The following is a 25,674-nucleotide window of genomic DNA, read 5'->3' as shown; positions in this document are numbered from 1 at the left end:
AAACGAGAAACATATTAAATATATTTATTCTTCTTATCTCATAAGAAATTTATATTGTATACAAATTCTTATAAAAGAACATTTTAAAAATTGTCCGGCAGTACAAATATATTATAAAGTAAAAACCTACAAATACAGTCTACTTAGACTCTTTACACACTTTTCAATATATTAACTCTTATCTCAATAAATATCTAGGTGTTTGTACAGAACAACATAGCCCTCTTATATACATCGGCGTGGTATCCTGACTAGGGCTGTAAGCACCCTCCCCTAACGATTATGGTAACATTTTATGATTTTCATTTTCAATTGTACTAAATTTCTTACAAAACACAATCAAATCACTTATTCCTATCTAGCTATTCGGTATCTTACATGACTGCATGCTTTCACTTGAGTGACTTTAGGTTTCTGTCATGGAATATAATTATAAATCATTTGCATGGTTCTTGTAATTAAGGTTGGTATTATAAACAATTTACCATCCAGGCAAATAATTTCAATAGCTCAAATAGGTGTTTAAAAACTCCCATTAAATGTTTTATATACATGATTCTAAGATATGACATAAAGACGCGTTTTTGTCCTGAAGTAGTTACTATAAGAGCTGAGTCTAGTAATCAGCACATAACGTAGAAAAGTGGGACGGAGAAGTAACTAAAGGAATAGTGACCAAATTCTTAGGACGAAACTGGGGAAATGAGTTTAGGAGTAGTGACGTAAGTACAGTTCATTCTGTTCTGAAGTAATGAAAACGACCTGAAAGGATACCTACTTTGAAAGAAACTCCTATAGACCAAGAAATACGTAATGTGCTAGAATACTACAAGTACTATAATGATTTCTCAGTATATGTTCAACGGTACTGGACACATTTTTCCAACCTGATTATACGTATAAATAGGTTACTTCTACTGCTTCTTAGTCAACGAGTGCACGGAATTCAGAACGCTGTCACAAGTAATAATACAGTGTTAAAAATCAAGTTGAAGAATGCAATTAATTATCTTAATAGCTCCTTTCCTATTGCACATTATATATGTTGGCTCATTGCTATATCACGAGCAATTAGTCCAATATGCAGACGACACAACATTACTGTGTTTGATCATGTGATTTATAACACAAAATCAAAAACATAAATTGAAACGGTGACATTTATCAAGCTAAACTAAAAAAATTCGGCTTCCAAAGAACCCAAACTCCAAGGAAATCCACGAAAATCAACTTTTATTGACTTTTTTCTGCGACAGCATATTTAATTCATGTTGGACAATGCTGAGATCGAAGAAGTAGACAATCAACAATTTTCCTTGAAATGCACCTTGACTGCGGATTGATAAGTTTTATGGGAGGGTGAAGAGGGGTTGCCCAAACACACATTTCTCCTAAATTTTTATTCTTCAAAAGATAGCCTTCAGAACTATTCCAGAACTACAATGGATAGTCGTACAGACCAACATTCAGAAATTTCAAACGGTTAACATTGCCCTGCCTCTATATTTTAGAGGAGTCTATTATTTACAAATCAAAGTGGAATCCCATATGAGGAAGGAACATACATTTTTATGAAAATAAACAGAAGAGATACCTACCGAAATTGAAAACACAGAACCGTAGATTTATAACATTTGACTTCGTAGAACTTCAGTTCTTTTACACATTGTCAAATTACATTTAAAAATTTGCGATATCCAGAGGCATTTAAGACTCGTCTAAAAGCAGCACCTATTTCAGAAGCATTTTATAGCATAGACGAATTTATGACGCACGTTGAGATCTATCTTAAAATGTTCAAGAATGGAATAGAATGAAGTGTCCCCTTAATTTATCAAAGTGTATCGTGATATCAAAGTTATGTTGACATTTTATTTTTAAATATACATAATTTTAATTTTTTTGACCATCAGCTTGAAAAAAATATTTTTCATTCTTCTAACATTTCAAACTGGTAAATTACTCATGTTTTTATACAACATATACAACAAGTAATGTAAATTCTTACTTCAACTTTTCATTTAAATAAAATACTGTATAGTATTAAGGCTACAATATATTGAGACAATAAAATAGTACTCAAGTGAAAGTTAAAAATAATAAATAAAGACAACGTACAAAATATTCTTTTAGCACAATCCCTTCAAAAAATCTATTATAGCAGGCCTTACGAAAATAGTCAAAAGAAATTTGTGGAAGTTTGCCATATATGGTAACCACCGCTGTTCTCGTTATGCCTTGCTATGGTTACATATTGTCAGTATGTTTTACATTTTATCTGCAAAACAGGCGAAAGAAATTATATGTACAAATATTTGTTTCCAACAACATCTGATGACGTTTGTATACGTTTGCAACTGATAGTAAGATGAATCATTAATTGTTCATACTCGTAAAAATGGCAAACCACTGGACTATTTTCGTGTGGTCTGCTCTAACAGCGATTCGATAATGAAAAGTTAGGGAATTTCAACACTGCTATCAATTAAGATTTTGAATGAACAAAAAAGTACGCTTAGGACATACCAACGCATCAAATATTATACTCTCTTCCAAAAGCTTGACTTAAATAACTATCAACTCTTAACAACAAACCACAATAACTTTCAATTTGTTCCCTTTATCACTATGGATAAACAAAACACCAAGATTATATCACAGTGCTATAAAGCTATCATTCCAATAAACAATTACAAAACAAATATATGTTCTTTACTAAACTACCACATATATAGTAATCTTGTCTTATCGTCACCTATGCAACAACCTTTTTGAACTGTATTTCAAATTCTGACACGTAGGAACATTTAAAGCACAATGGATTAAGCATACATTTTATTAATTTCTTGTTTACTAACTTTCTGTGTCATTTCGTAACTAGGAACCTCTTTTATTTATGTATATTGACAATATTGGTATAAGAAGACAAATAAATATTTAAATATTATTTAAGCATTTATAGTATTGTAAATTTTATCTAAAGGTAAAAGATAAACAACGTGTTCCTTTCTACATAAATACAATAGTATTGATCAAAAATAGAATTGAATATAGTATGAAATTTATGTGTTTACAAAGTGATTCAGTAGAATAAAAATTAGTGATACATAAATGTTTTGAGGATATGTTCGTTTACCTGTTACAAGAATCTAAGGAAGGTGAAATAATATGAAAAGCATTATTGAGCACAATACATGAACCATTAGATTTAACTTTATCTGTATTACATACATTTTGAAACAATATATACTAAATTTTAAAACTGTAACAGCAAGTATATTATTTTAGAAATGTAAGTTGAAATCGCATTAAATTTAGCTTTACTTCCATGAATAAGTATTTGAAAACCCTTACGCAAAATTCTTTCTGAATGATTAAACATTTAACGTTTTATTATGGAATGGTGACGATCATTATGAGCATGAAATTTGATCGTTTCTATTTATAATTATTGTAGATACATACATTTTAGTTGGTTGTTAGTCACCACCAATCATTTACCAAAATGAATGTGATGATCCTGCCAGATAAATATGGAAAGCCATGTAAATTTTGTATGGATTAATTAAGTTAGTTTAAGATAGGTTAGTTTGGTAAAAATGAACGTTGCTTGTTTTTTAAGAAGCATTTTACATCTACATCTGATTACAATAAAGAATGAAATATTGTTATAGAGAAAATACTTATTGTTAGTCTAAAATAAGTCTGCTACCTAAAAAATTGGTATTTTGCGGGTTGTTTAGATACGTGAAGAAGTGAATTTGAAAGATAAACCAGAATAAAAAAGATTTAATATGTGAAACGAAGTACAGTTAAAAACAAGGTAAAGAAAAATTGCAACATATATAGCAAAATAAAAAAATGAAATATCTGTAGCGAAGCGAATAAGAGAAATCAGGAAAGGAGGAGAGATATAGATTAGCGAAAGAAATCCAGTTAGCTTCCATCTAGTGTGCCCGCTCACAGAATGTTTCTCCAATTACAAGAAGACCGCTCGATTGATAAGTCTTGCAGAACCATGTTTCTCTCTAATTAAGTTGCTGCTCGGATGTGTCCGCTTTCCCCGATGCCACATTTGATTTGTCGATTTTGGACCCAGTTATACATTAACTTGACGGCTGCTTTCGCTAACACCGGTGGGTGGCCACGTCAACATACCGGCCGATTTCACTCCGTTTCGAATTGATCTATCAATTTAATGTCAACCTTAATATGGTTTATTTTTACAGACCGAGCAAGCAGAATTAAAAAGTGTTTATTTTTTAATATCAAGAACATTTTACTGTTTTGCACAGAACAGATTAGAATAACTGAGATTCTAGGATCGCGACTCAGTTACTAATTACAAATATGTACTCAGTTTGAAGAAAGATTCGTTCAACATATAATATGGCTTGTCTCCAAACCGTACTTTATAAATATGTATTGTAGCTTGGCTTGAAAAAATGTGAGCTGTTCCTTTCTTGTGTTTCAAAATTGAGTATTGTTATCCCGCAATAAATTGTAATGCAATGGGTTATTTCTCAATCCACACGCTTATTATCACAAAAGATAGCAAGTATTGTTTATAATGAAGAGTAACAAAAGGTAATACATCAGGTGACGCAATATACAGATTTGGATGGGTCTCGTTTAAAAACAAACAAGAACTGCTGGAAACCTAATGTTTTGAAATTAATATTCTTCGTAAAGTTAAAATTGAGCGGTGACAATAAAATCTACAAACCCTAAAATATTTTATATCTAACATAAAGATCTACTAGGTAGTCATCGACATCAAGAACGGCCGACGCGCTTAGTGTTGTATATTATACAGGCAATATTTATTAGCTATAAAATCTCTACTTGGAGTATGCAAATGTAATTTGAATATTACACTCGATGGAATACAATGAAAGAGCGAAGGCTTACACTAAGTGTTGAACACATTGGACACATACGATTGAGCGCTTTGTATGCTCTAACAAGTATTATAATTTAAGTAGTGACAGAAGAAGAAGTAAACTCTGTGGTAACTTAAGTAGAGATTGATAAAATGGTACAAAGTTTGAGTCTCTCTAGTCTAATGGATGCACGTCTTAAAACATGTCCAATAAATAGCGATCCTTCTAGTACGATACGACTCGTATCCCGATTGACTAGCACTGAACATTCCTGTCGCGCCGCGACATGTCGCGCACTCGCGGGCGTCAGTGGCCGCACCTCACTTTCGCCGGGCCCGCGGCGTTGCTCTCGTTCGCGTGAAAGTGATCTGTCCAGGACCTCAGGTGTTGTTCGCACCGCCGGCCTCCACGCGGTCCGAGTCTTCTCGCGGGCTGCCGGGTCTCTCTCCCGGAGACGCGGGTCCTTCCTTGGACGGAGACGTCGCCGGCAGGAACGAGCCCATACTGGAGGTCGAGGAACGCGACGAAAAGTTGTCTTTATCACTGCTACTTAAACTGTCTCTCTGTTTCCGCACTTCCACGTCCTGAAAGTGGGCGAAACCGTAAGTCAGCGGAGGAACGATCGTTCTGTGAATCATCGCCATGTTATCGTCCGCACTCGCACCCACTTTCCGCACGAAGGATCGTATCTCGTCATTACAACCTCCGTCTTCACTGGTCATCCTGTGTGGTCTACAGTTCGGGTGCATGATGGAGGGACTTCTCCCCCCTCCGTACCGGTCGTCCATGATCGTCGGTCCGTCCGCGTCGTGTTTCTTCAGGTGACGATCTAGGTTTGTCTGCTGGCCGAAACAGCGGTCACACAGAGGGCACTTGAACGGCTTCTCCTTGTTGTGGATATTCCTAACATGGCGTTGGAGGTTAGAGGAGATACTGAAGGAGCGTTCGCAATACTTGCATTTGTACGGCTGCTCGCCCGTGTGTGTTCTGAGGTGCCTCGTCAGATTAGCTGAGCGAGGGAACACTTTGCCGCAGAACTTGCAGGCGTATCGATCCTTGTTGAGCTTTCCTCCTACTCCTCCCGCCACGTCCTGGTACGGTTTGGGGGAGGAGTTCTGCAGCGCCGGGTGCTGAGTCCGCAACACGTCGAAGTGGGGCGAGCTCGGTGGGGGTGTCGGGTGGCCGTTTATCAGCGATGTGTTGGGGAACAGGTAAGGCCGACTGGGATGGTAGCCCGGTGGACTAGAAGTCGAGTAGGGTATGGGTAACCTGGGAACCTTATCCACCGCTCCTCGGTACATCTCCAACATCATCGGGTGGATCGGTTGTGGAGGAAATAAAACCGGATAGGAGTTTAACGTTCTGGGACTATGTACCTCTGGACTAGGATTTCTATCTTGGATTTGGTGGTGGTGCTCGGTTTCTTTTCTGACCGGTGAAGACGGTCCGTTCTCCATCGGTGAAGGTGTTCGCAGAATCAAATTTTGATTTTCATCTTCCAAGTCTCTTCTGAGTGTCAACTTCTTGTGCTCGACTCGAAGGTCCAGCGGTTGATCGTCATCTCTGTCTCCTGCAGGGCCCGGTGGAGGTCTCCCAGCTGGCGACATGTGGGGTCCAGAGGACCTGGTATTTCTCGAAAGATCGAACGGCATCTCGTCAGCAGGCTGGTCATCCTGGTCGGGCACCCTGATCGACAGAGGATAGACGGCGGCTTGCTTAGGGGAACTGTGGCCACTGGTCGGCAACACCATCTTGCGGGGACTCGAGTCCTTCTCTCGCATAGTGGGCTGCGGCAGTCGGGGGTAGTAGCAGTACCAGGCCGCGGCGGAACCCACCACACTCATCCCTTACGCCAGCCGCCTGCAACAACAGTCTGCATTAGAAAACATAATTTAAATATTATTGAGTATAATACTGACACTTTGATTGAAATAGTTATATTTGTAGCTCTTAAGCCAAATTGCACTTATTTACGCACATTATTTTCGTCTCCGAAAGCACAACATATTTTACCATCAAAAGGTACCGCTTTGTTCCCTTTTCATTAATATATTGAATAATCATCAATATATACACAGATTGGGACCTTTTGTATTAAGTCTTCACATTTTCCTAGCTATTTTTTTATTTACTCAAAACACTTTCTACATACTTATGACGCATATTAAATAGTCGTCCATGACTATATAATAGCCTAATGTGTTTTGACAACATAAAATAAGGTATAATCTTTATCTGAACACTCACAGAGCGCTCCTGTTGCCCCGTTATCCCTCTTGACTGTTGGAGTTAGTTTATTCAAGGGGATATGTTTGCAGCTGACATTATACTGACGTTTGTTTTAGTTAGTAGTAGGTGAATTATACGTATGTAGAAAGTGCTTGCAGTAAATACAAAACAGTTGACAATTCGGGGCCGTAACACAAATCTCCACGAGGGACACTACTAGTTGAAAGGGCCATGGCTTGTAGTAATGCCTATAGCCATGGGGAACACCCAATAAACACCCATCCCTCGAGATAGTACCTATCAATAAAATAACTAAATTCTACATCTGAATTTCATAATAAATATAACAAATTAACATTGTGGTAGTAAATCAACTAAAAAGATCCAAAGGTTCTTATGAGGGAACTCATAAGTTCAAATAAAGTCTTACACATAATTTTATCAATAAATGTATTAAAACTGATTTATAAAAACAGTTTGAATAATTTAATTTACTGAATTAATAGTAAATAGACATCTGATTTATTGTAGTAACATAGATTACATCATCGTAACGTTCCCAAATCGTATTTCATCACACGGCAGAATGTCTAAATTGTTTATATACGTATCTACACAGAATATAGCAGGGTAGTGTCGAAATGTGGGGAGGGCAGTCCCGGGTTCTGCAGTAGGAGGCCCTGGGGCTACCCGCCCACATCTCTGTATGACCTACTTCTGGCATTGTCTGCTGCCTGTAATCAGGACTGCTTATCTTGGATCTGCGTTTGAAAGAAACGTGTAATTGTCAGAACAGGTTCCGCTGATAAGGGGACTTGGGGGCATCATTGCAAACACTATATTTCACATTACTTCACTCGAAGGCAACAGTAATCTTTCTTCTGCCACTTGCAACGCTTCAAAAGTTGAATTAGGCATCAGTAGTTTACAAATATCGACCTTTAAGAGGATAAGGCCTACCCTTCTCTGCAAAAATAAACTGATTATTATGTTTGAGCCAAAATTGCGAAACTTAGTTTTGTTCGTGACATTGACACAACACACTCTCGCGTTTCGAAGTAGAATATTTCATTCAGAGTGCTTGGTAAAGACAGCGCATTAAAACCAGACTCGATAGCTTATAATACCAAACCCACAGTCACAATCGTAGTTTAAATTTGGTTTAGAATTATCCATCAACAGTTCAATTAACAACATCCTTTAAATAACAAACTGTATTAGTAAAATGCTGGCAATATTCCAAAACCACCAAATATAGAAGAGTGATTTTCAACAGAATAGACTGTCCAATGTTAACTTAGCTGAATAACAACATCTGTTTGGGAAATTGAAGGATTATTTTGTCAATTATCAATGTAGGCCTTTAATTATCTTCTGTAGATGAAGCAACTCTTGTTCACCTCGTGGCCTTGAAGAAACGCGAGGAAACTGATCCTCCAGGCTGTGGAAGTAGCCATGAACTATACGTTGTGCAATTTATTGTTGGTACGGGGGTGTATTGATCGGCCGTTGCCAAGCATTTGGCTCACATTTAACCTTTCCTTATACCGAAGTGTTATAAACATCCAGGCTTGATAGGTTCGCTTAGGTAACCTTACACAAACGATTATTCCATTCGTATTTTTCGAACTTCCAGGTGTGTCTAGTGCCTAGTAGGCTGATTGTGGTTCTCGGATAGTCAAAGGGAATATATCAATCATATGTAAATTGTGGCAGAGATCATCACTGACTGCTTGATGAATGTGAGGCGAGTGGAAAATGGAGACCGGGATCTAATGTGGGTGTAGCAGTGAGTGGCGGAATCTTAGTGGGTATAGGAAAACTATGCTTCCTACATGATTGAAGGAATTAGAGGTGCACGTGACTTGCAGACTTTTTAGGAATAATGACCCAAAAATACAAACAGGTTCTACAAAAAATCATCAAGATAAAATATGTTTAAGGGTTGTACCCTAACATTCTTTCTTTTTGTCAAGGTTTTGTATATTTATTACTATTAAATTGAATTCGAGCATTATATCTTTTTAGCTTGATTGGAAAGAACTATCGTAACTATTTTTGAGCCAATTGTAAAAGTGTGCTCCAGTTTGTTTCAATTCCAAAAACTATAGAAAAGGCTCTTTTATTGTAGTTTTCACACAAAGCAGTCATGTAAACACATCACAGTCACAGATAAATAATATAATAAGTATATAGCTGTGATTATTTAGTAACGTTTATTGGAATAGTTTCATTTTTAACCGGGTTTTGAGGCTCTAAAAGATTAAAAAACGAGAATTAAAACCACATTGAACATTTTGAAAGGGAAAAGCCGAATACGTGGAATATTTAGACACTGTTTTATTTAAGGTTTTTGCGATTTTCACATATTGAACTCTAATTAGTTATATATTTATTATTCAAAATTGCAATTGTGAAGTGTAAAAATCAGTGACTATGTATAAAAATACTCCACTGTGAAATATACCAAACAAATTTATATTGAAACCGGGTAGTGGTCAGGATGAGGAGATCAGGAGAGAAGTGCCGACAGGACAGTTAAGTAGAAACGTTAGATGCTCGTTTGATAATGCCACGGAGGTGGGTGTGTGGCTTCTGATGTGATTGCGCGCGAAAACTCCACGTCCATTACCACAACACAATGCCCAATCGGCGGCCAAAGGTCAACCACACCAGATCGTAATCAATTCAAAGAGCGATAGGTTTCACGAGCTCGGCCTGGTATTTCACTTATCCCATCTCTCCAGAGCCGATAATCGGCTAGACGCGATGTGAGATCACTCCAGCTCATGTCAATTACCGGCTTCTACACCGACTGTCAGGGTGCCACTTCTAAATACCATTCCAATTATACCATTCCGAGTTGATGTTCTAGCGAAGCCGAGGCTGTTCATTTAGACATTGAAAGTTTTAATTTGCCTTGTCAATTGCGCTTGTATGTAGCTATTTTGTGAGGTTATGTTTGTAAACTTATTACATCAGTAACTAATTTCCGTATTAACCTACTCTGTGTGTAAAATCGTATAAAACAATTATTACATGGCATAGCTATGTAAATTATTTCAGCGCATTAACCCCTAAAAAGAATGTTGTTTTTTGAACCAGTTCATCTTAAACTTGAGCACTTAACCTAAAACGTGCTTTTTTATATTGTACTTTGTTATATTTGGCACTGTACTTTGTTCTCGATTATGAACAATGTGGACTATTCACTTTTATTATATAAAGAGAGGGTTTAGTTGTAAATCAGTTCACTTCACTTCTATTCTACACATTGTATCGTGCATGAATGTCGCCAAACGCTACTTAACCTAATTAAAAAATGTAACCTTCAAAATCAAGGGAACAACTTCGGTGGCATCAAATTGGCCAAAACATGTCAGTATGTGCAGATAAAGACTCAAGAGCTATGCGGGCCCCGTCGTTGCAAAGCCCGGTTTTTCACCAGTCGGCAAAAAGCAGACGTCAACAGACAGATGGATTCAGAGCGGGAGTATAAACGTTATTCCCTCATTAGCTCCACGGTCCGCATCTTTGCGTAAGAGGACAGACGCCTGTGACCTTTCTGCGAATTAACACATCAACCTTAGTGAGCGCGCATTCTAGATCACAATTACTCTCCGATGCTATAATTGCGAGATTCCATAACCAGTTAGATTTATGTGTCGCGAGGTCCTCCTGCAGTACAAGGCAGGCCGGCGCTTCTTCATCTCTCATTAGCTGCTCGGACCAGACCGGGCCGGGCACGTTGATTGGGAGGCTTACCGATCGTTAGCGGCCGCGGCACGGCGACACGGCCTCGGCGTGGCGCCCTGCAGATGGCCGTCTCGGAGTTTCCGGGTGCCCGGAATGGAAGCGAACTCAACCCAGATTCTGCCCATTCAATGGCACAATGAAACAGATGTCGCGGCAAACACTCGTTGGAACATACGTGTCCCAGCGACTATGGTCGGCTCAGCCTTCCTTCCCGGGATAATTTGTTTGGAACGACATAACGAGGCTCGGATTCGTTGATTCTACTTATTTTGCGGTTGAGTTATCTCATTTCTAAAGTTTTATACTCCTTAATTTTTGAATAAAAATGGCCAAACGATGTAATTCTGGAGTAATTAAGTCACAGGAAATCCAATTTAGAAATTAATTCCATATTACCTTCTCATTAACAATAATTTAAATTCGTATATAAGTATGCTTTTTCATATATACATTTATTTGGCTTATAACGTTTTTAGTTAATTACATATTGGTAAATATTTCAATTAGAGGTAAAAAATAAATTAAATAATTGTTTTCAAAATTAATTTCACCACCATATAAATTCAAAATATATTTTTATTTATCCTACTAGGATTTAACAGCATCAATAAAACTTGTATAAAAAATGTATGAAAAAATAACGTGGGTTGTTGGTAAACCTGTAATCTTGTAGCTACAAAATGCCACATTAAACTGAACATAAGGTTCTCTGGTGGACACATTCTCATTCGTTCATCAACAGACGTCTATTCAGATATTTAAAACTATGATCTCAGATAGCTTGTCTTAATATTTTATCACCTATATGAACATCTCGCAAATTATTCGAAATCATTACATTTCCTTGAATAAGGCCTACGAGTTATAAGACAATAAGAGAGTAAATAGTTTATTTTAATGATATTTTAACATTTAGTTTTGTTTCCTGTGACTCTTGATCCAAATTAGTTTGACGAAATGTGGTAAGGACTGTAACAAATAATTTAAGAAAGTTGCAAAAATACTATTGTGCGAAACGTGTGAGAAGTTATGGTGGGATGTGTTGAGTCAGTGCAAACGAGAAGTGTTAGTTTTACACCTTAACTAAATCCAGACTGTCGATGTGACACAGTGTTCATATTACTTTTATCAAAGTTGAAGGAAATTCAATAAAAGATAGAAATTCTGCCGGGTTATGGTTGAAATTTCGAATATTATAATCCTCTTTACACACATCCGTAAATAAAACACCGTCTTTATTTGTCAATATTATTTCTCCAAATAAGTGTATTATTTAATAGGTATGTATATGTAGGCCTACTTTAAACACTTTTATCAAATTCGCCCTTATATAGCCAAAATAGATCCTTTTATAGCCTAATATATAATGTTATATCTGAAGTATATCTCTCAATTCAGAACATGTTTCCGGACCTTTAGACAGCAGCCAGTTATTATTACTGATAGTATTTCGGACAGAAGTGGCCTCGACTGGGCTAATTCGGTGGAAAGAGAGGCAAGAAAGTGGTTTCCAAAATCACGAAGTCAGAGGCGAGTGACAAGAGAATGATTAGGCCGGACCCCCGGCCGCGAACACCGTGCGTGCGGTCACAGCTAGCCGCTACAGCCGACCAATCGCTAGCGGCTATAGCTTCTCTGCCGGCAGACTACACCGTTACAGCGTACATTCGCTCCAGATAGTATCTTTATAGTTCCCCAGGGAACAGCTAACCGTATATTAGGACCCGAAATGCTTCAATTTATTTCTTTATTAAATTTCTACCTGGATAATGGAGTGATTTTACACGGATGAAGATGATTAAGAAGATTTTTAAGAAGATGGTGGTGGATGTGAATGATTTAATTAAAAATAACACTTAATTAAAATTATAATTGTTTGAAAATAGTAATATCTTTAAAGCTCATGTTGCGAGTATTGTGTTGTAAAACATTATTAAGAATTTATTATTGTATTATTGAAAAGTATTTAGAGTTGGTAAATAAATTGTAAACTTATAAGTTGTGTACTGTAGTTGACCTACCAGAGGTGTGACTGACAGGGAAGAGCGTGCCACAACATTGCCCTCAGCGGGGCCCACGGTAACGGACGCGGAAACTCGAGAAACTGGATACGGGTATAAATTGCGTGTCATTTTAAGTGTAAAACGCAATAACAACGTGTCATATCGTATGTTGCCAGGAGTAATTGGCGAGGTACGGCCGCGGCCAGGACCCCTGGGCGGAGCGAGCGGGTCCCCGGGCGAACAAGAAGTTATAGTTATGCATGAAGAGTAGCACAACAGCAGCAGGAGACGTTGAATATGCAGGACCGGGGGCCTCGGGCGTCACGCCACTGCCGTGTCAGTCTGCCGCTACGGTCCGCACTTACTAGCGACAAAAACACTTCATTTTTTAACACAAGAAGAGCTCGAGGCAGAAAGCCACCCGCTTCGATGTGCGCTTCAGTACGCCCGCTCTTCCTCTAGATCCTAGGGGCTTTAAGCTACCAGCTTTGTTTAAAAATATATTGACCTGCCAAGGATAAATCACTCGCTCTAGTATATTCTTTCTTTTCAATATTTCAACAAAACGAACCTTATTTATATCCTCAGAAGAGTTAGCTCAACACTACGGATAAAGGACCATCTGCCAATCTCAGTAAGGTAACTGTAATATGTTCGATTGCCATCGCAATCATAAATTATATAATATTACCACTGCTTCCAAAATGGTCAAACGGAGTAAAGTACAAACGTTCAAGGAATACGAAGCAGTCACTTATACATTTTCTGACCAATGGTAAATTGAGGTACGTGAAAAAGGCACGTATTATTGTTGTCAGAACCAGAATTGCTGATTTCTTTGTTATCTGATTACTAATAACATTATAGAGTAATGTTTTGATATCAAAGCGCGTTAAAACGTAAGCTTAAAAACCAACTTTTGATTGAATATCTGTACAAATTGTGTTTAGCATTACAGTTTTATATTTGTAAACACGACTTTCTTATTACTTAGAGAATAAGCTCACTTTACTACTACGTAAAATACAAGTACTAAATCCTTACTTTAATGTATTACTTAGTGTCAGCTCACAAAAGATACTTTTAATCGAAAAGTAGCTTGTATTCTGTGTCGGAATAGTAATACAAAATATTGTAATATGGCGATATAAATAAGAAAAGACATCCTTCGCTAAGAAAAATATAGACTTGAACTCAACCAGAAGGCAGTCACTACTTTTCCCGAGTCAGGAGAGCAGAACCAACAAAGAACGACTAGACCACTGACCTATAACCACATTTAAATAAACTACGACCACCAAGTCCATATAGGGCGGAACAGAGGAACAAGAGCAGACCCAGGTGCGACCCCTGCGGAACCCCGTACCCGTGCCACACGGCGCGGCTATGCCGTAACATACATTAACCGCGTTGTATGATGCCAGACACGACACTGTTTACATGGCTTCCCCTCGTTACAAACTCCCTGTAAATGACTCACACTGAACTTCCTTCACAGCCTCATTAATTGCCACAGACTGTGTACATTTATCTGTACTTACTCTGCAAGTTTACGTTAAAGCATATCACTTTTGTTGTGTCATTGCTGTTGTGTAGTAAATATCAACCTGTTGACTGGGGTCATTTTAAATCTACTGTACCACTAAATTGTATGCTATTTTATTTAATAAAAACTGTGGGTATTTAAAACGTTCATATTTAATAAGAAGCATTTTTGAATTGATTAACATCGTTTATTCAAAGTTTATTATACACCAGTTTAAATATTATTTAACATCATCACATAAACAGAGCTTTTTATTTTCTGTAAAATATTTAAGTGAGTAAACTTAATTGTTTGGTGTACTGCCTATAACTATATCTTTCTGTGACATTGGGTTAGTATTAAACGAGACTTAATAAATGAATATTCACTGGAGTAGATATTAAAAAGCTTTCTTTTTTAATATGAAAATATAATGAAACTTGAACTAATATTTAAAACGTTAAGTAATATTAAATTAAGGTAAGCAATATCTTTAAATAGCCTACAGTCTTTTAATAAACTTAATATCTCTTTATTCACTTCACTAATTCGTATTGTTATTATGTGGTTATTGTAAAGAGAAATCGTTTTGCAACACGAAACCGAGAGTTCAGTGAAGTGTGGCTGAATGTCGTCGATTCGAATCCAGGATTGTGCAAGAGCGTATTTGAGCATAACAGCTATTGAGCCATTGGTTTCACTCACGTGTAAACCTGCGAGTGCGCCTAGCCCGTGCTTACTGGGTCACTCGCAGCTCACTGATTTGCATGCTTGTTTTATTTATTTCGTTTCAGTAAACATGTTTTCAAGTTCGATAGTGCCGTCAACAATCGTCTATAAAACATCACATGTGCTTTTTCACAGTGCTATAATCAATAACACAATGTATTGTTTCGAATTCACTGTCAAAAGGTAGTGGGTTATTATTTTAGCAATATAAAACAATTATTAATTATAAGGTGACTAGTCAAAAGTATCAAAGGAACTAATACATTACATCTTGTTGTTTATTTTTTGATATTTATATTGTTATTATTTTATTTATTTATTTATAAATTTATACATTATCATACACTTGTAATGTCCATATTTTATATGATTAATAATAAATCTAAACTAACCAACTGAAATGAACTGATACTAGATTTAAATTTCTTATTATAATTACCAATTTATGCCATTATACTACCCGGACGCACCTGAAAGATGCATTGAGAGTGTTACAAAAACTGCATGTATTAGTTATCTGAATCTTCTGCACGAAATTATTATGTTTTGCATGTATTCTTCGATTTTGTGAATACAAATTTGTTGAAACTTATTATTAAATAAAAACTTTTAAGATTCTTTTATATTTTTTATTTATTAATGCTTTAAATGGAAAAACTAAGTATTCAATGCAAAGCAAACCGACCTCCAAAATCCATCAGAGCAAACCCATTCCCTTAAAGGGACCTGGGAATGTGGTCTGGCCTACGGTAAGATATTTCAGTCGGCTTCGACTCCAAGGTCTCTAAAACCAGCGGGGCGACACTAAGACAAGCGAGGTATGCAGGGTCGAGTGCGAGGTACCTGCCCTGGAGAGCACAGAGTCGTCCTCTTAACTGGGTCAATTAATCATCTTCCGCGGTGGATGTGGCGTAAGCGTTGCCCAATGGACACAAGTGATGCTAGCAATTAAGTACACATCATATTTCCCACCTGAGATGTTCCCTTCCCAGCGTCATCTCCTTACGTCAGGTCTCCCACGCTCCGTATTCCCACAGTTATTTCGACAGTAGAACAAATAAGGGATGTACGGCCGTCGGTCCAGTGGTCTTCCGTCGATAGCCTCCGCTCTCAGTTGCGCACTTCAATTCTTGGGCGTTCACACGCCATTGACCCGTTTATGTTTATTTTGAAACTGTCTACCACTGCAATGGCTTTGTACAACACGTTTGTGGTCATGTATGGCTGTTTAGTGTCTTTTTATTGGTTTCTCTGTTCAGATTTGAAAATGTTCAGTTGATGAATAATCAAAATAGTTTTAAATGTGTAACATATGATTGATGAGATTGAATAGTAATAACACGTACCTTCGTGAAACAGTTCAAACTGAAGTCGTTATACTAGTATGGTTTCGTAAGTTTAGTAAGTAACCTTCTGCCGCCAATAAGTATTAATATCGAGTATTTGTCAGTCTAAAATTTACGAACACAAAACGAATAAATAACATTTGATAATCCTGTCACAACATTACTGACCCTAAGTGATTCCAGTTGCCGGTACCATATCCGCAATCTAAAATCAATATTTTTTAAATGGCGTTATACGTAATGCTTTCACATAATGAATCAAATAAAACGCATATCATTGATTTCTATAGATAAAGAATAACAATGTATTGTATTATTCAAAATTTTAAAATTATTTATGGTTAATTCATATAATTCTGCTGGGTTACAGATCAGTAGCACGTGAAAGCCTTCGTGGATGGGGAGGGTAGCTTGCAGCTCCTCGCCGTCACGACATTTCGGCACTACAATGGGCCGGGGATAATTATCTAGCCTAAGAGAAGAAAGTTCGCCACGTGGCAAATCTCGGGCGAAACCAAACAACGGTATGTAAATAAAGCTTATTGTCCAGCGCTGACATTGCCCGTGGCGGGGCAGTTGCGCAATCTCTGCCCAGGGGACAGGGGCCCACATCAATTACCGGCACAAAGAGCTGAGTTTGTACACAAGCAAGCGTCTGGAGAAAGTAACGGCTTCCTTGAATCGCTCTTCAGGAACTGAGCTGTGATAATAGGGATGGCGGAACAAGTTGCTGAGATGGTTCGTTAGTGATCAAGGATCCACTCTTGTACGGATGTGGTCATCGACTTTCTGTACTGATTATATGCACTGCAAGCGATAAAAACAAACCATACAATCTCAGCAAAAACCACATCCTTAAGACGTATCAAAATAATGGCGTATTAAATTATAGAGCCAAACTGCTAACTCTTTCGGACAGCTATTTTGCAAAATATCTTTTTGACATTTAAAAATTAATATCATGTTTTAATTTAATGAAGTGTTGGTGAAATCCTTGATAAAAGTCCAAATACATTCAGCCAGAAGATGCTCTTTCTGTAACTGGCTAACAGCTCCAAGCAATTCTCAATACTCATTTTTGGAGATCTCTGGAAATTATACTTATAAATAAATCTTAAATGTCATTTACCCATGGCAAAATGGACTCAAAGGACTCTTCTATTGAACTATTTTTGCTGTATGTATACGTCGTATATCCTTTGTTTGTTCTATATTGTTTGTTAGTGCAACCTGTTTTTTACCGAATTAGTTTTAAAAGGTAGATAGTACGTTTTAATATTGAATCTAAGTTATGGTTAAAATATAAAACTAATCTACTAACACGTTACCTATTGAACACAAGAGAAACTACTTTACACAAGGAACCTATAATACACAACTTTTAGAGTGAATAAAGATAAGTTTTTTTTTTTTTACTAGAAATTTTACTATGTGCTATTTTATTTCTTTGAAAATATGTAGGCTCAAAACAAACGTTATGCACTATAGTCTGATAACTGATAACTATGCTTAAGTATCAAATTACACACGAGATAATATTCTCCAAGAAATACGTTTTGCAAACAATAAATTACTGTAAATATTCCTATTTGTTATTTTGATACATGATATTTAGGCTGTTTCGAGATATATAATAATACTATCTCTCATCTACTCTCAAATTCTCATGTCCTTCTAACTTGACATAAGTTTAAAAATTATCTAAATAACAATTATTGGAAAACAACGATCAAAAGCTTTCAAAGTAAACGGATACACAACAAAGCATATTCTCACTACACGAATGCCTTCAAATTTGAATTTTTTGGTTATAGACTAATGAAGATCCTAAGTAAGGGCCATAAATGAGCAAGAAATATTATTTTTTTAATTTAAATCATTCCTAAATGAGCTGTGTTGAAAATTCTTTTTCATCCTCATCTATATAATACTTAGATGCAGGCTTTAATTGTGTTTCCGACCAGTTTGTACATTCCCATTCCATATGTGAGCAGGGTTAAAGTAGCAATTACGAATCGATTGTACACTGATCCTATCGAACCTGAGTAGAGTGTGCCGGTGCACGATGCATGGAGCACATAAAACACGGCCACCGACGGGTCATTGTGGGCAGGCTGGGGGACCGGTGCCCTCTGAGGAGCCCCATACTTTTTGTATATAAGGAATATGAACAATTCAACCTCATGAACCAGCCGTAGTTTTATAAGGATTACAGAGCCTCATCACATTACGCACATTGTCACTAGCGGGCGGGGGAATTTTCCTTCTGATTACCACAGAGTTTTGAATCATTTTCTTTATTTTGATTTGTATATTCAATATTTATTACAATTAAATAGACGGATTTTTTCTAAATTTACATAAAAATTTACAGAACAGACCTATGATTTGAAGTGCAAGAGTATGTAGTGTGTGAGTATCTATTCTTTCAGTGGCCATGTTATTCTAGGAAAAGCTTTGTAAAATGGGTGATGAGTTTCAATCCATGCACGTGGACGTTTGTCACTTTAAATTGATTTCCTTAGGTATTTTCCAATACAATTTATTGCCTTCATCACCCGTCGTGTGCCAGAAATGCATTATGTGATTACAACTGATCTCCATAACATTGGTGGCGTTCCTGTTTTCTACCAGAAGACATCAATTATAAGGACGATTGTAAGTTACAGAGTATTGTAATAAATATCAATATTGGGCATTATCTCAATCACTTCATCTTTTTTTGGTAAAGGCTTTCAGCAATACTTACCTTTACACCTTTACAATCATTTGACATGCATATAATCCTTAAAACGCACATTTAATGGGTAAGTCGTTAGCTCAAGATAACAATGGGTAAACTTACAACGAAGTTACCCCCGGGGCTCCAATAGCGCTAGCTACGGCACTGCACTATGGTGTAATGCGCCTGGCGGTAGCTGTAATTGATTTGCTTACTCCTGCAGATCGCAATTAGTGATAAGTTCTTGGACAATACGCGGCGCGATCCACGTGAAACACGAGATTTAGGCCGTCGGGTCGACATTCTCGGCCCGCGGACAGCATCACGTTTCTGTTCATGTGCCGCTTGGTAGTTCGTTGAGCGGCTTGCCGAGTTTTCGTAAGTGGTTAAAGCGACATCCAGTGAATTATAATCGACTTGTGAATTTTTCAATGACGAATATGATTATGTAAATATCTCAAAGACATATCTGACCGTGCGGTCATGAATAATGATGTAGGTAATTCTACGTTGGTAAAACTACGAAAACTTGTATTATTGCGATAATCTTATTAGTGAATTTCAAGTGAAAGTAACCAATAGAACTTGCGGTTACACCTATGTCCAAGAACGCATTTTGAACAATTCAACACATACATAGTAAAAAGCTACCCAACATGATTATTTTCAAAACTGAATGCAGTTCTAAGTGATGAATTGTATTTTGTCAGGTTTGATAAATATGAAAATCCATTCTACACTTATTATTACAAACAAATAATTTCTTTTCGTAGCCTATACTTTCACAAAGGAAAGTATCCTATCATCATCAATGAGTAAATAGTTTGAATACTAACTGGATAATAATCTGAAATTGCATATAATTTTGTAACATACCATAATAGATACATATAACTACGAAGTTATATATAAAATTATTATTAACAACACTGCTGACATTGACAACCCAGCACATTCCATCGGTGACCACTGACGCACCTCACTCACACAGCTGGATGCAATAAATACCTTACAATAGTACAATACTGTAACATATACATCCTCACTTGTTACAGTAGTAACAAAAAATAGAGTTGTAATTGTTTAGTTGAAATATCAGTCATCATCTAAGCCCGGGGCACCACGAAGGGTCAACATGGGGTTGCCACTGGTTACCCGGAAGCCGAGACACACAGATAGCAGAAGCAGCTCTGTCCGGAGCAGCACGAAGGGTCAACATGGGGTTGCCACTGGTTACCCGGAAGCCGAGGCACACAGATAGCAGAAGCAGCTCTGTCCGGAGCAGCACGAAGGGTCAACATGGGGTTGCCACTGGTTACCCGGAAGCCGAGACACACAGATAGCAGAAGCAGCTCTGTCCGGAGTAGCACGAAGGGTCAACATGGGGTTGCCACTGGTTACCCGGAAGCCGAGGCACACAGATAGCAGAAGCAGCTCTGTCCGGAGCAGCACGAAGGGTCAACATGGGGTTGCCACTGGTTACCCGGAAGCCGAGACACACAGACAGAGATAGCAGAAGCAGCTCTGTCCGGAGCAGCACGAAGGGTCAACATGGGGTTGCCACTGGTTACCCGGAAGCCGAGGCACACAGATAGCAGAAGCAGCTCAGCCCGGGGCAGCACGAAGGGTCAGCGTGGGGGCTGGCACTGGTTATCGCAGAATCGATCGTATAGTAGTGCAACTTTCTCCACTGTGTGTTCCATATAATATATGTGAACAGGATGGACGGTCGAAAAACTTGTTACCAGCGGAAAGGAAATAATAATTGTAGCAGTTTACTTTCGCTCGGCAGCGGTATGTCCTGTACAGTCCCACCAGGCTATCGCTCTTTCCCTGCACTTCTGATCCGTTCTGTAGATTAGAGCGTCTCTGTATTTCACAGCTTGATTTTTGTATCTTGATACTAAATTTTCTTTCAACTGATGTGGTTGCACCCCTCAAATTTGCTTCTATTTAATTACATCACCGCCACCTCAATGGCGGTGATATAATTTACTATTTAGTATGAGCATTTAATAATTAATATCCTCTAGAATAGACATGTGCAGTATTGTGTATGTATTATTCAAAATATGTTATCTTTTGCCAAATTTCACAGCTGTTCACGAGAATCAGACGTAGCTGACAACAAATAAGAATCTGTGAAGTTATATGGAAAGTGCTTCACGAAAAATCTAAGAAGAATATTTATTCTTCAAAACGCGAGTTCCTCCTTTTAGTCCATGCCTTTAGGGTCAATTTATAACAAAACAGCCATCTGTGCATTCCCCATAAAGCCTAGAAGGTTGCGCGCGGAGTGTACAAATACTCCAGTTCAGCGGAAGATGTAAGGTCTACAACCTACGGCCGGGCCGTCGTATACATATCCCAGAGGCACACCCATGACGCCTTGCGTGCCGATGCCGGTTTGTCTATCTCGGTCATTCCATGCCCGCCGCTAGCTCTGGTTTCCTGGAACTACCATCTGCTGCATATTGAAGGTCATCCTTTAGTTTAATGTGCATCTGAAAACAATTTGATTTAGAATTACGAGATTTGCAGCTCTTAACCCGTGTAAATTGTAATATTATATCATTTTTAATATGAATTTTCAATTTTCATACCTCGAAAAATATTTATAATCAACGAATTTCATCTCAGCAATCACTCCTTCTTCTTTATTAGAGTAAAAACAGTTGGTTTTAACCATAGTTATTACTTCCATTAGAACATACAAAGCTCATGTTGCAGATTTCAATGTACATTGGAGTTTCTGCTACACGAGATAAGTAGTAATTTCAGTAAAAGATGAAAAATATTATAGTGGAATACTTTTACAGTTTTAAAGTAGCGGTACTATAAGTAAACGTACTATCGAATCGATTGACTGCTGCAACTTTAGAATTTTCGCTTTCCATGCAATCTTGTAGATGTAAGAGAAGATAGATCCGATATCAGGTTCTAAGGAAACGTGGTATGACTTCTGCATACTGATAGAAGAGGTAAATAGTAGAGTTCTACTGTCACGCCCTTTCGTGGAGTAGACAATAGTACATCCAAAATGAGATTCTGATGGAGATATGCTAAGCTGTAGAATGGTAAGGCAAGAAGAATATTCTCGCAAAGAGATGTTGACTTCTGCACGCTAGATAAATAAATGATCCACTAGTGAGTTGAAGAGCAACATAAAGACATTCGTTTATAAGCGTTAACTTATAAAGGAGATGAATTTTATGGCATGCCTTTGACGAAAACAGCACTGGTGAAGAGAGGCCGCTCGGTAGGAGCTTCTGGCGGAGGGTGTGGTGTCAGTGGCGCGTGACTCAGGGAGTGCCGCGGGTGAAGGGATGTCTCCAGCGCCACCCACCGCCAGCGCCCGGCGCGCAATAACTCGCTGCCAAGATATGCTTCGTTTCGCAAATGCGATCCTTGAAAGTCCACGTCCAGACCACAACAATACGAAACCGCGGCAATGTTATAATCTGCAGCAGCCCGTGAACAATGGGGCAGATCGGTTGGTTAGTGGAGCAGTAGACCACAGTTGCTGTCGCAAGGCCGCCTTCAGCCGCTTGCTACCGATCTTAAGTGAAAGCTAGCATTTAATATGAATAAAATAAAAAAAAGACAAATGTAAATATCTATACTAAATATACGATTAATATACAGCCAGGTATAGCTTAGCATGTTTAGAATTAATCCGGCAACCATTTGTGGTCCATTCATTTCTTTAGCTCCAAGTTTCTAGTTATTTATATTGCAGCCAGTTAAGAGATAGTTAGCACACTCTTACATATACACTTACATATATGGTAAGTAAACGGCATTATGTAAAGGTCAAAATGGAAACACATAACATATCTTATTTCAAACATGCAACAAACCATCGGTGGTTAAGACTTGCAAAATAATATCTTTTATGAATTAAATACTCGTACGTTTAATGCACAACCCAAACTGATAGTTTAGTGGGGAGTAAAGAGGAAAGGACAACAAAATAAATTAAATTAATATTAACAGAGGAGTAATTTGAGATAAAAACGTTAAAGAACTCATCTCAGAGGATTACTAACCATAAAGTACGCTACTGTATAAACTGGACTAGCTGTTCGGCGTCCTTTTAAAAAGCCGTTCAACAAAGTAAGCAAGATTGATGCAAATCGGTGAATATACGTCCGTGAGAAGGAGCCGGCAGCATAAATCCAATAGGTAAACAGTTAATTAAATAATTTTAATGTTAATGCTTGTTTATTGCGGTCCAAATAAATATCAGCGATAAACCAGTCGGGGTCGGGCGAAAGCCTCGGTGAGTTAGCTGGTAGCGTGCCGGGTTTCAATAATATTAATGGACGACATCAAACTGCTGGCAGAAGTCGGCTTTGAAATGGCCGACTGTTTGGCCGACGCTCATCAAGGGATGTCCCCGGGACTACAAATTATCGGGGTATTGGGAGCTGGGGTCTATTTACCTGTGACTTATGACCATTCTGACAATGCCCCCGTAACGAACGTCAGCCCATGCCCAGTGCCCACCTGATTAGCTCAATTTGAATACGCAGATTGGCGTTTCCTGTTACTGTGCGTTGCGCTCCATGGCCAATATTTGCATACTCCTTGATTGAAAAGCGCGCATCAGACAGCCCTGCAATGCATTACGATTTGTTTTTAATTCATTAGGAATGCATAAGTTAATGTTCTGCATAATTTCCATACGGATAAATTTGTTTAGTACCTGACTTATACATCAAAGAATAAAATTACTCTTTAAGGTGAGTTTATATTTCCTGAGTAAGTAAGATTTATTTAATCAATTATCTCTTTATAATATTTGTATTCTCTTATAGACAGTTATTTTAGAAGGAACTGTCTAATAAAAAGGAAACAATAAATCGTAATGAAATAAATTAAGGTATTACAAACAGGCTAATCTGTTAATTTAAATAAGTAGTTTACCAATTGTGTCAACTTATTTAGATTCATCAAACCTATTGTCGGAGAGTCGACCGTTGCAATATTATTTTTGACCGAAATAAAAGTTAATTCTCTCACGAAACATTTAGTATTAACATTTAAAATTTTAATATTGTAGTACACATTTAGCTATCACTTAAACTAAAATTATTATTACAGTTAAATAATATAAAAATATGACCATTCTCAGACAGTGGCTACACATTCATACCCAGTTTTTAAGCAGAAAACTTTAATTCTAAATACATTATTTTTAAATTCGACGCACATGCATATAGATTACTCTTATTCGATAGTGGGATCGTATTCACTTCATATTTATATGTACATATAAAAATCATTTTAGACCTTCAGCTATTCTACTGTATATAACAGCAAATTTATCTTATTTCAACAAACATTTTTATATTTCTTAAACTAGCCAACTATAAATTTACAGTGAAAAGATGTGAATTATCATAACTGAATATATAAAATTATATATAATAAGGACCGACCTGAGGTATATATCATGTTTAAGGAAATATCATAAATACCCTGTTATGAAAAAGGTACAAGTACAAGAGCTTTGGTTGAGGATAAGCTAAAGTAGCTGATGAGTATAATAATCTTTTGCTAATAATGGATTTAAATGCCAGTACAGCTCAAGCTATAGTATACAGTGTTAACACTGGCTACCAAGCGGTGCACAATCATACATTAGAAGTATCATTAATGACAATTACTGTAACCTTTTGTAGTGAATGCGTCGTAAACCAGTACTACTATAGCCATAGTACACAACGTTAAAACTTTGGTTACAAATTGGTGCAGATTCACAAGTTAAAATTGTCACTAATGACTATTAATGTAAACTATGGTAGTGAATGCGTCCCTAACCTTCGGCTAATTCCTTCAAAATATATAGAGGTACTATATAAAACGTTATATACTAACTACTACTAACTTATAACGTTACAACCATAGCCAGAAACTAATGTTGCTAGAGTCGACTGTGATAAAATAGATCTTAAGAGATATCTGTAATTAATTTTGAGATCGTGCATTAAAAAATGACCTGTGTTTTCTCTTGTCCAATGCAAAGTTGGCGGCCCTGTTTTCACCTTCTGTAATGCCGAAGTGCACATGCCCTTCTACTGCTCTTATGGCTTCGTTGGAAATTCCTCTCTCTCTAACCTCTAATCACTTTAACAGGTCAGGCCGAACTCGGCGTCACCTCACATTGACCTTTCACTGTCGGAGAAGACGCTGAGTCGCAATGATCGAGACAATATGCAGTATAACAAGGGCGTGCAGGGGAGACAATGGTGTTATCAGGTAGTTTGCCAGAAGGTCAGCCCCACTATTGTATCTAGGAGAAGACCGTGTTGTTTAGATATGCAAGGACTACCGATCCGTTCATGTCCATGTAAACGCCATACCTAGTCTCTTGACCACTTAGTTTTTAGTGCTCGTTGGCTCAGGTAGTAACTTTATCCTTTATCTTTACTACACCGTTAACATTCTTTGAACATAGAATAGACCTTTGGAAGTA

At 37.5% G+C, this 25,674-nt stretch overlaps 1 protein-coding gene across 1 annotated transcript in view; it reads right to left on the bottom strand.

The window, feature by feature from the left end:
• Positions 1-32: 32 nt before the first annotated feature.
• Positions 33-25,674, bottom strand: part of LOC124362442 (histone-lysine N-methyltransferase PRDM16-like) — a 93,472-nt gene continuing 67,830 nt past the window's right edge. The window contains exon 2 of the mRNA XM_046816951.1: positions 33-6,743. Within this exon, the coding sequence (XP_046672907.1) occupies positions 5,264-6,727 (1,464 nt within the window). The 5' untranslated portion in view covers positions 6,728-6,743 and the 3' untranslated portion in view covers positions 33-5,263. The remainder of the gene's footprint in view (positions 6,744-25,674) is intronic.

This window comes from Homalodisca vitripennis, chromosome 5 (genome assembly GCF_021130785.1).
Source record: "Homalodisca vitripennis isolate AUS2020 chromosome 5, UT_GWSS_2.1, whole genome shotgun sequence".
Taxonomy (NCBI): Eukaryota; Metazoa; Arthropoda; class Insecta; order Hemiptera; family Cicadellidae; genus Homalodisca; species Homalodisca vitripennis.
This window is presented reverse-complemented; position numbering and strand designations above follow the sequence as displayed.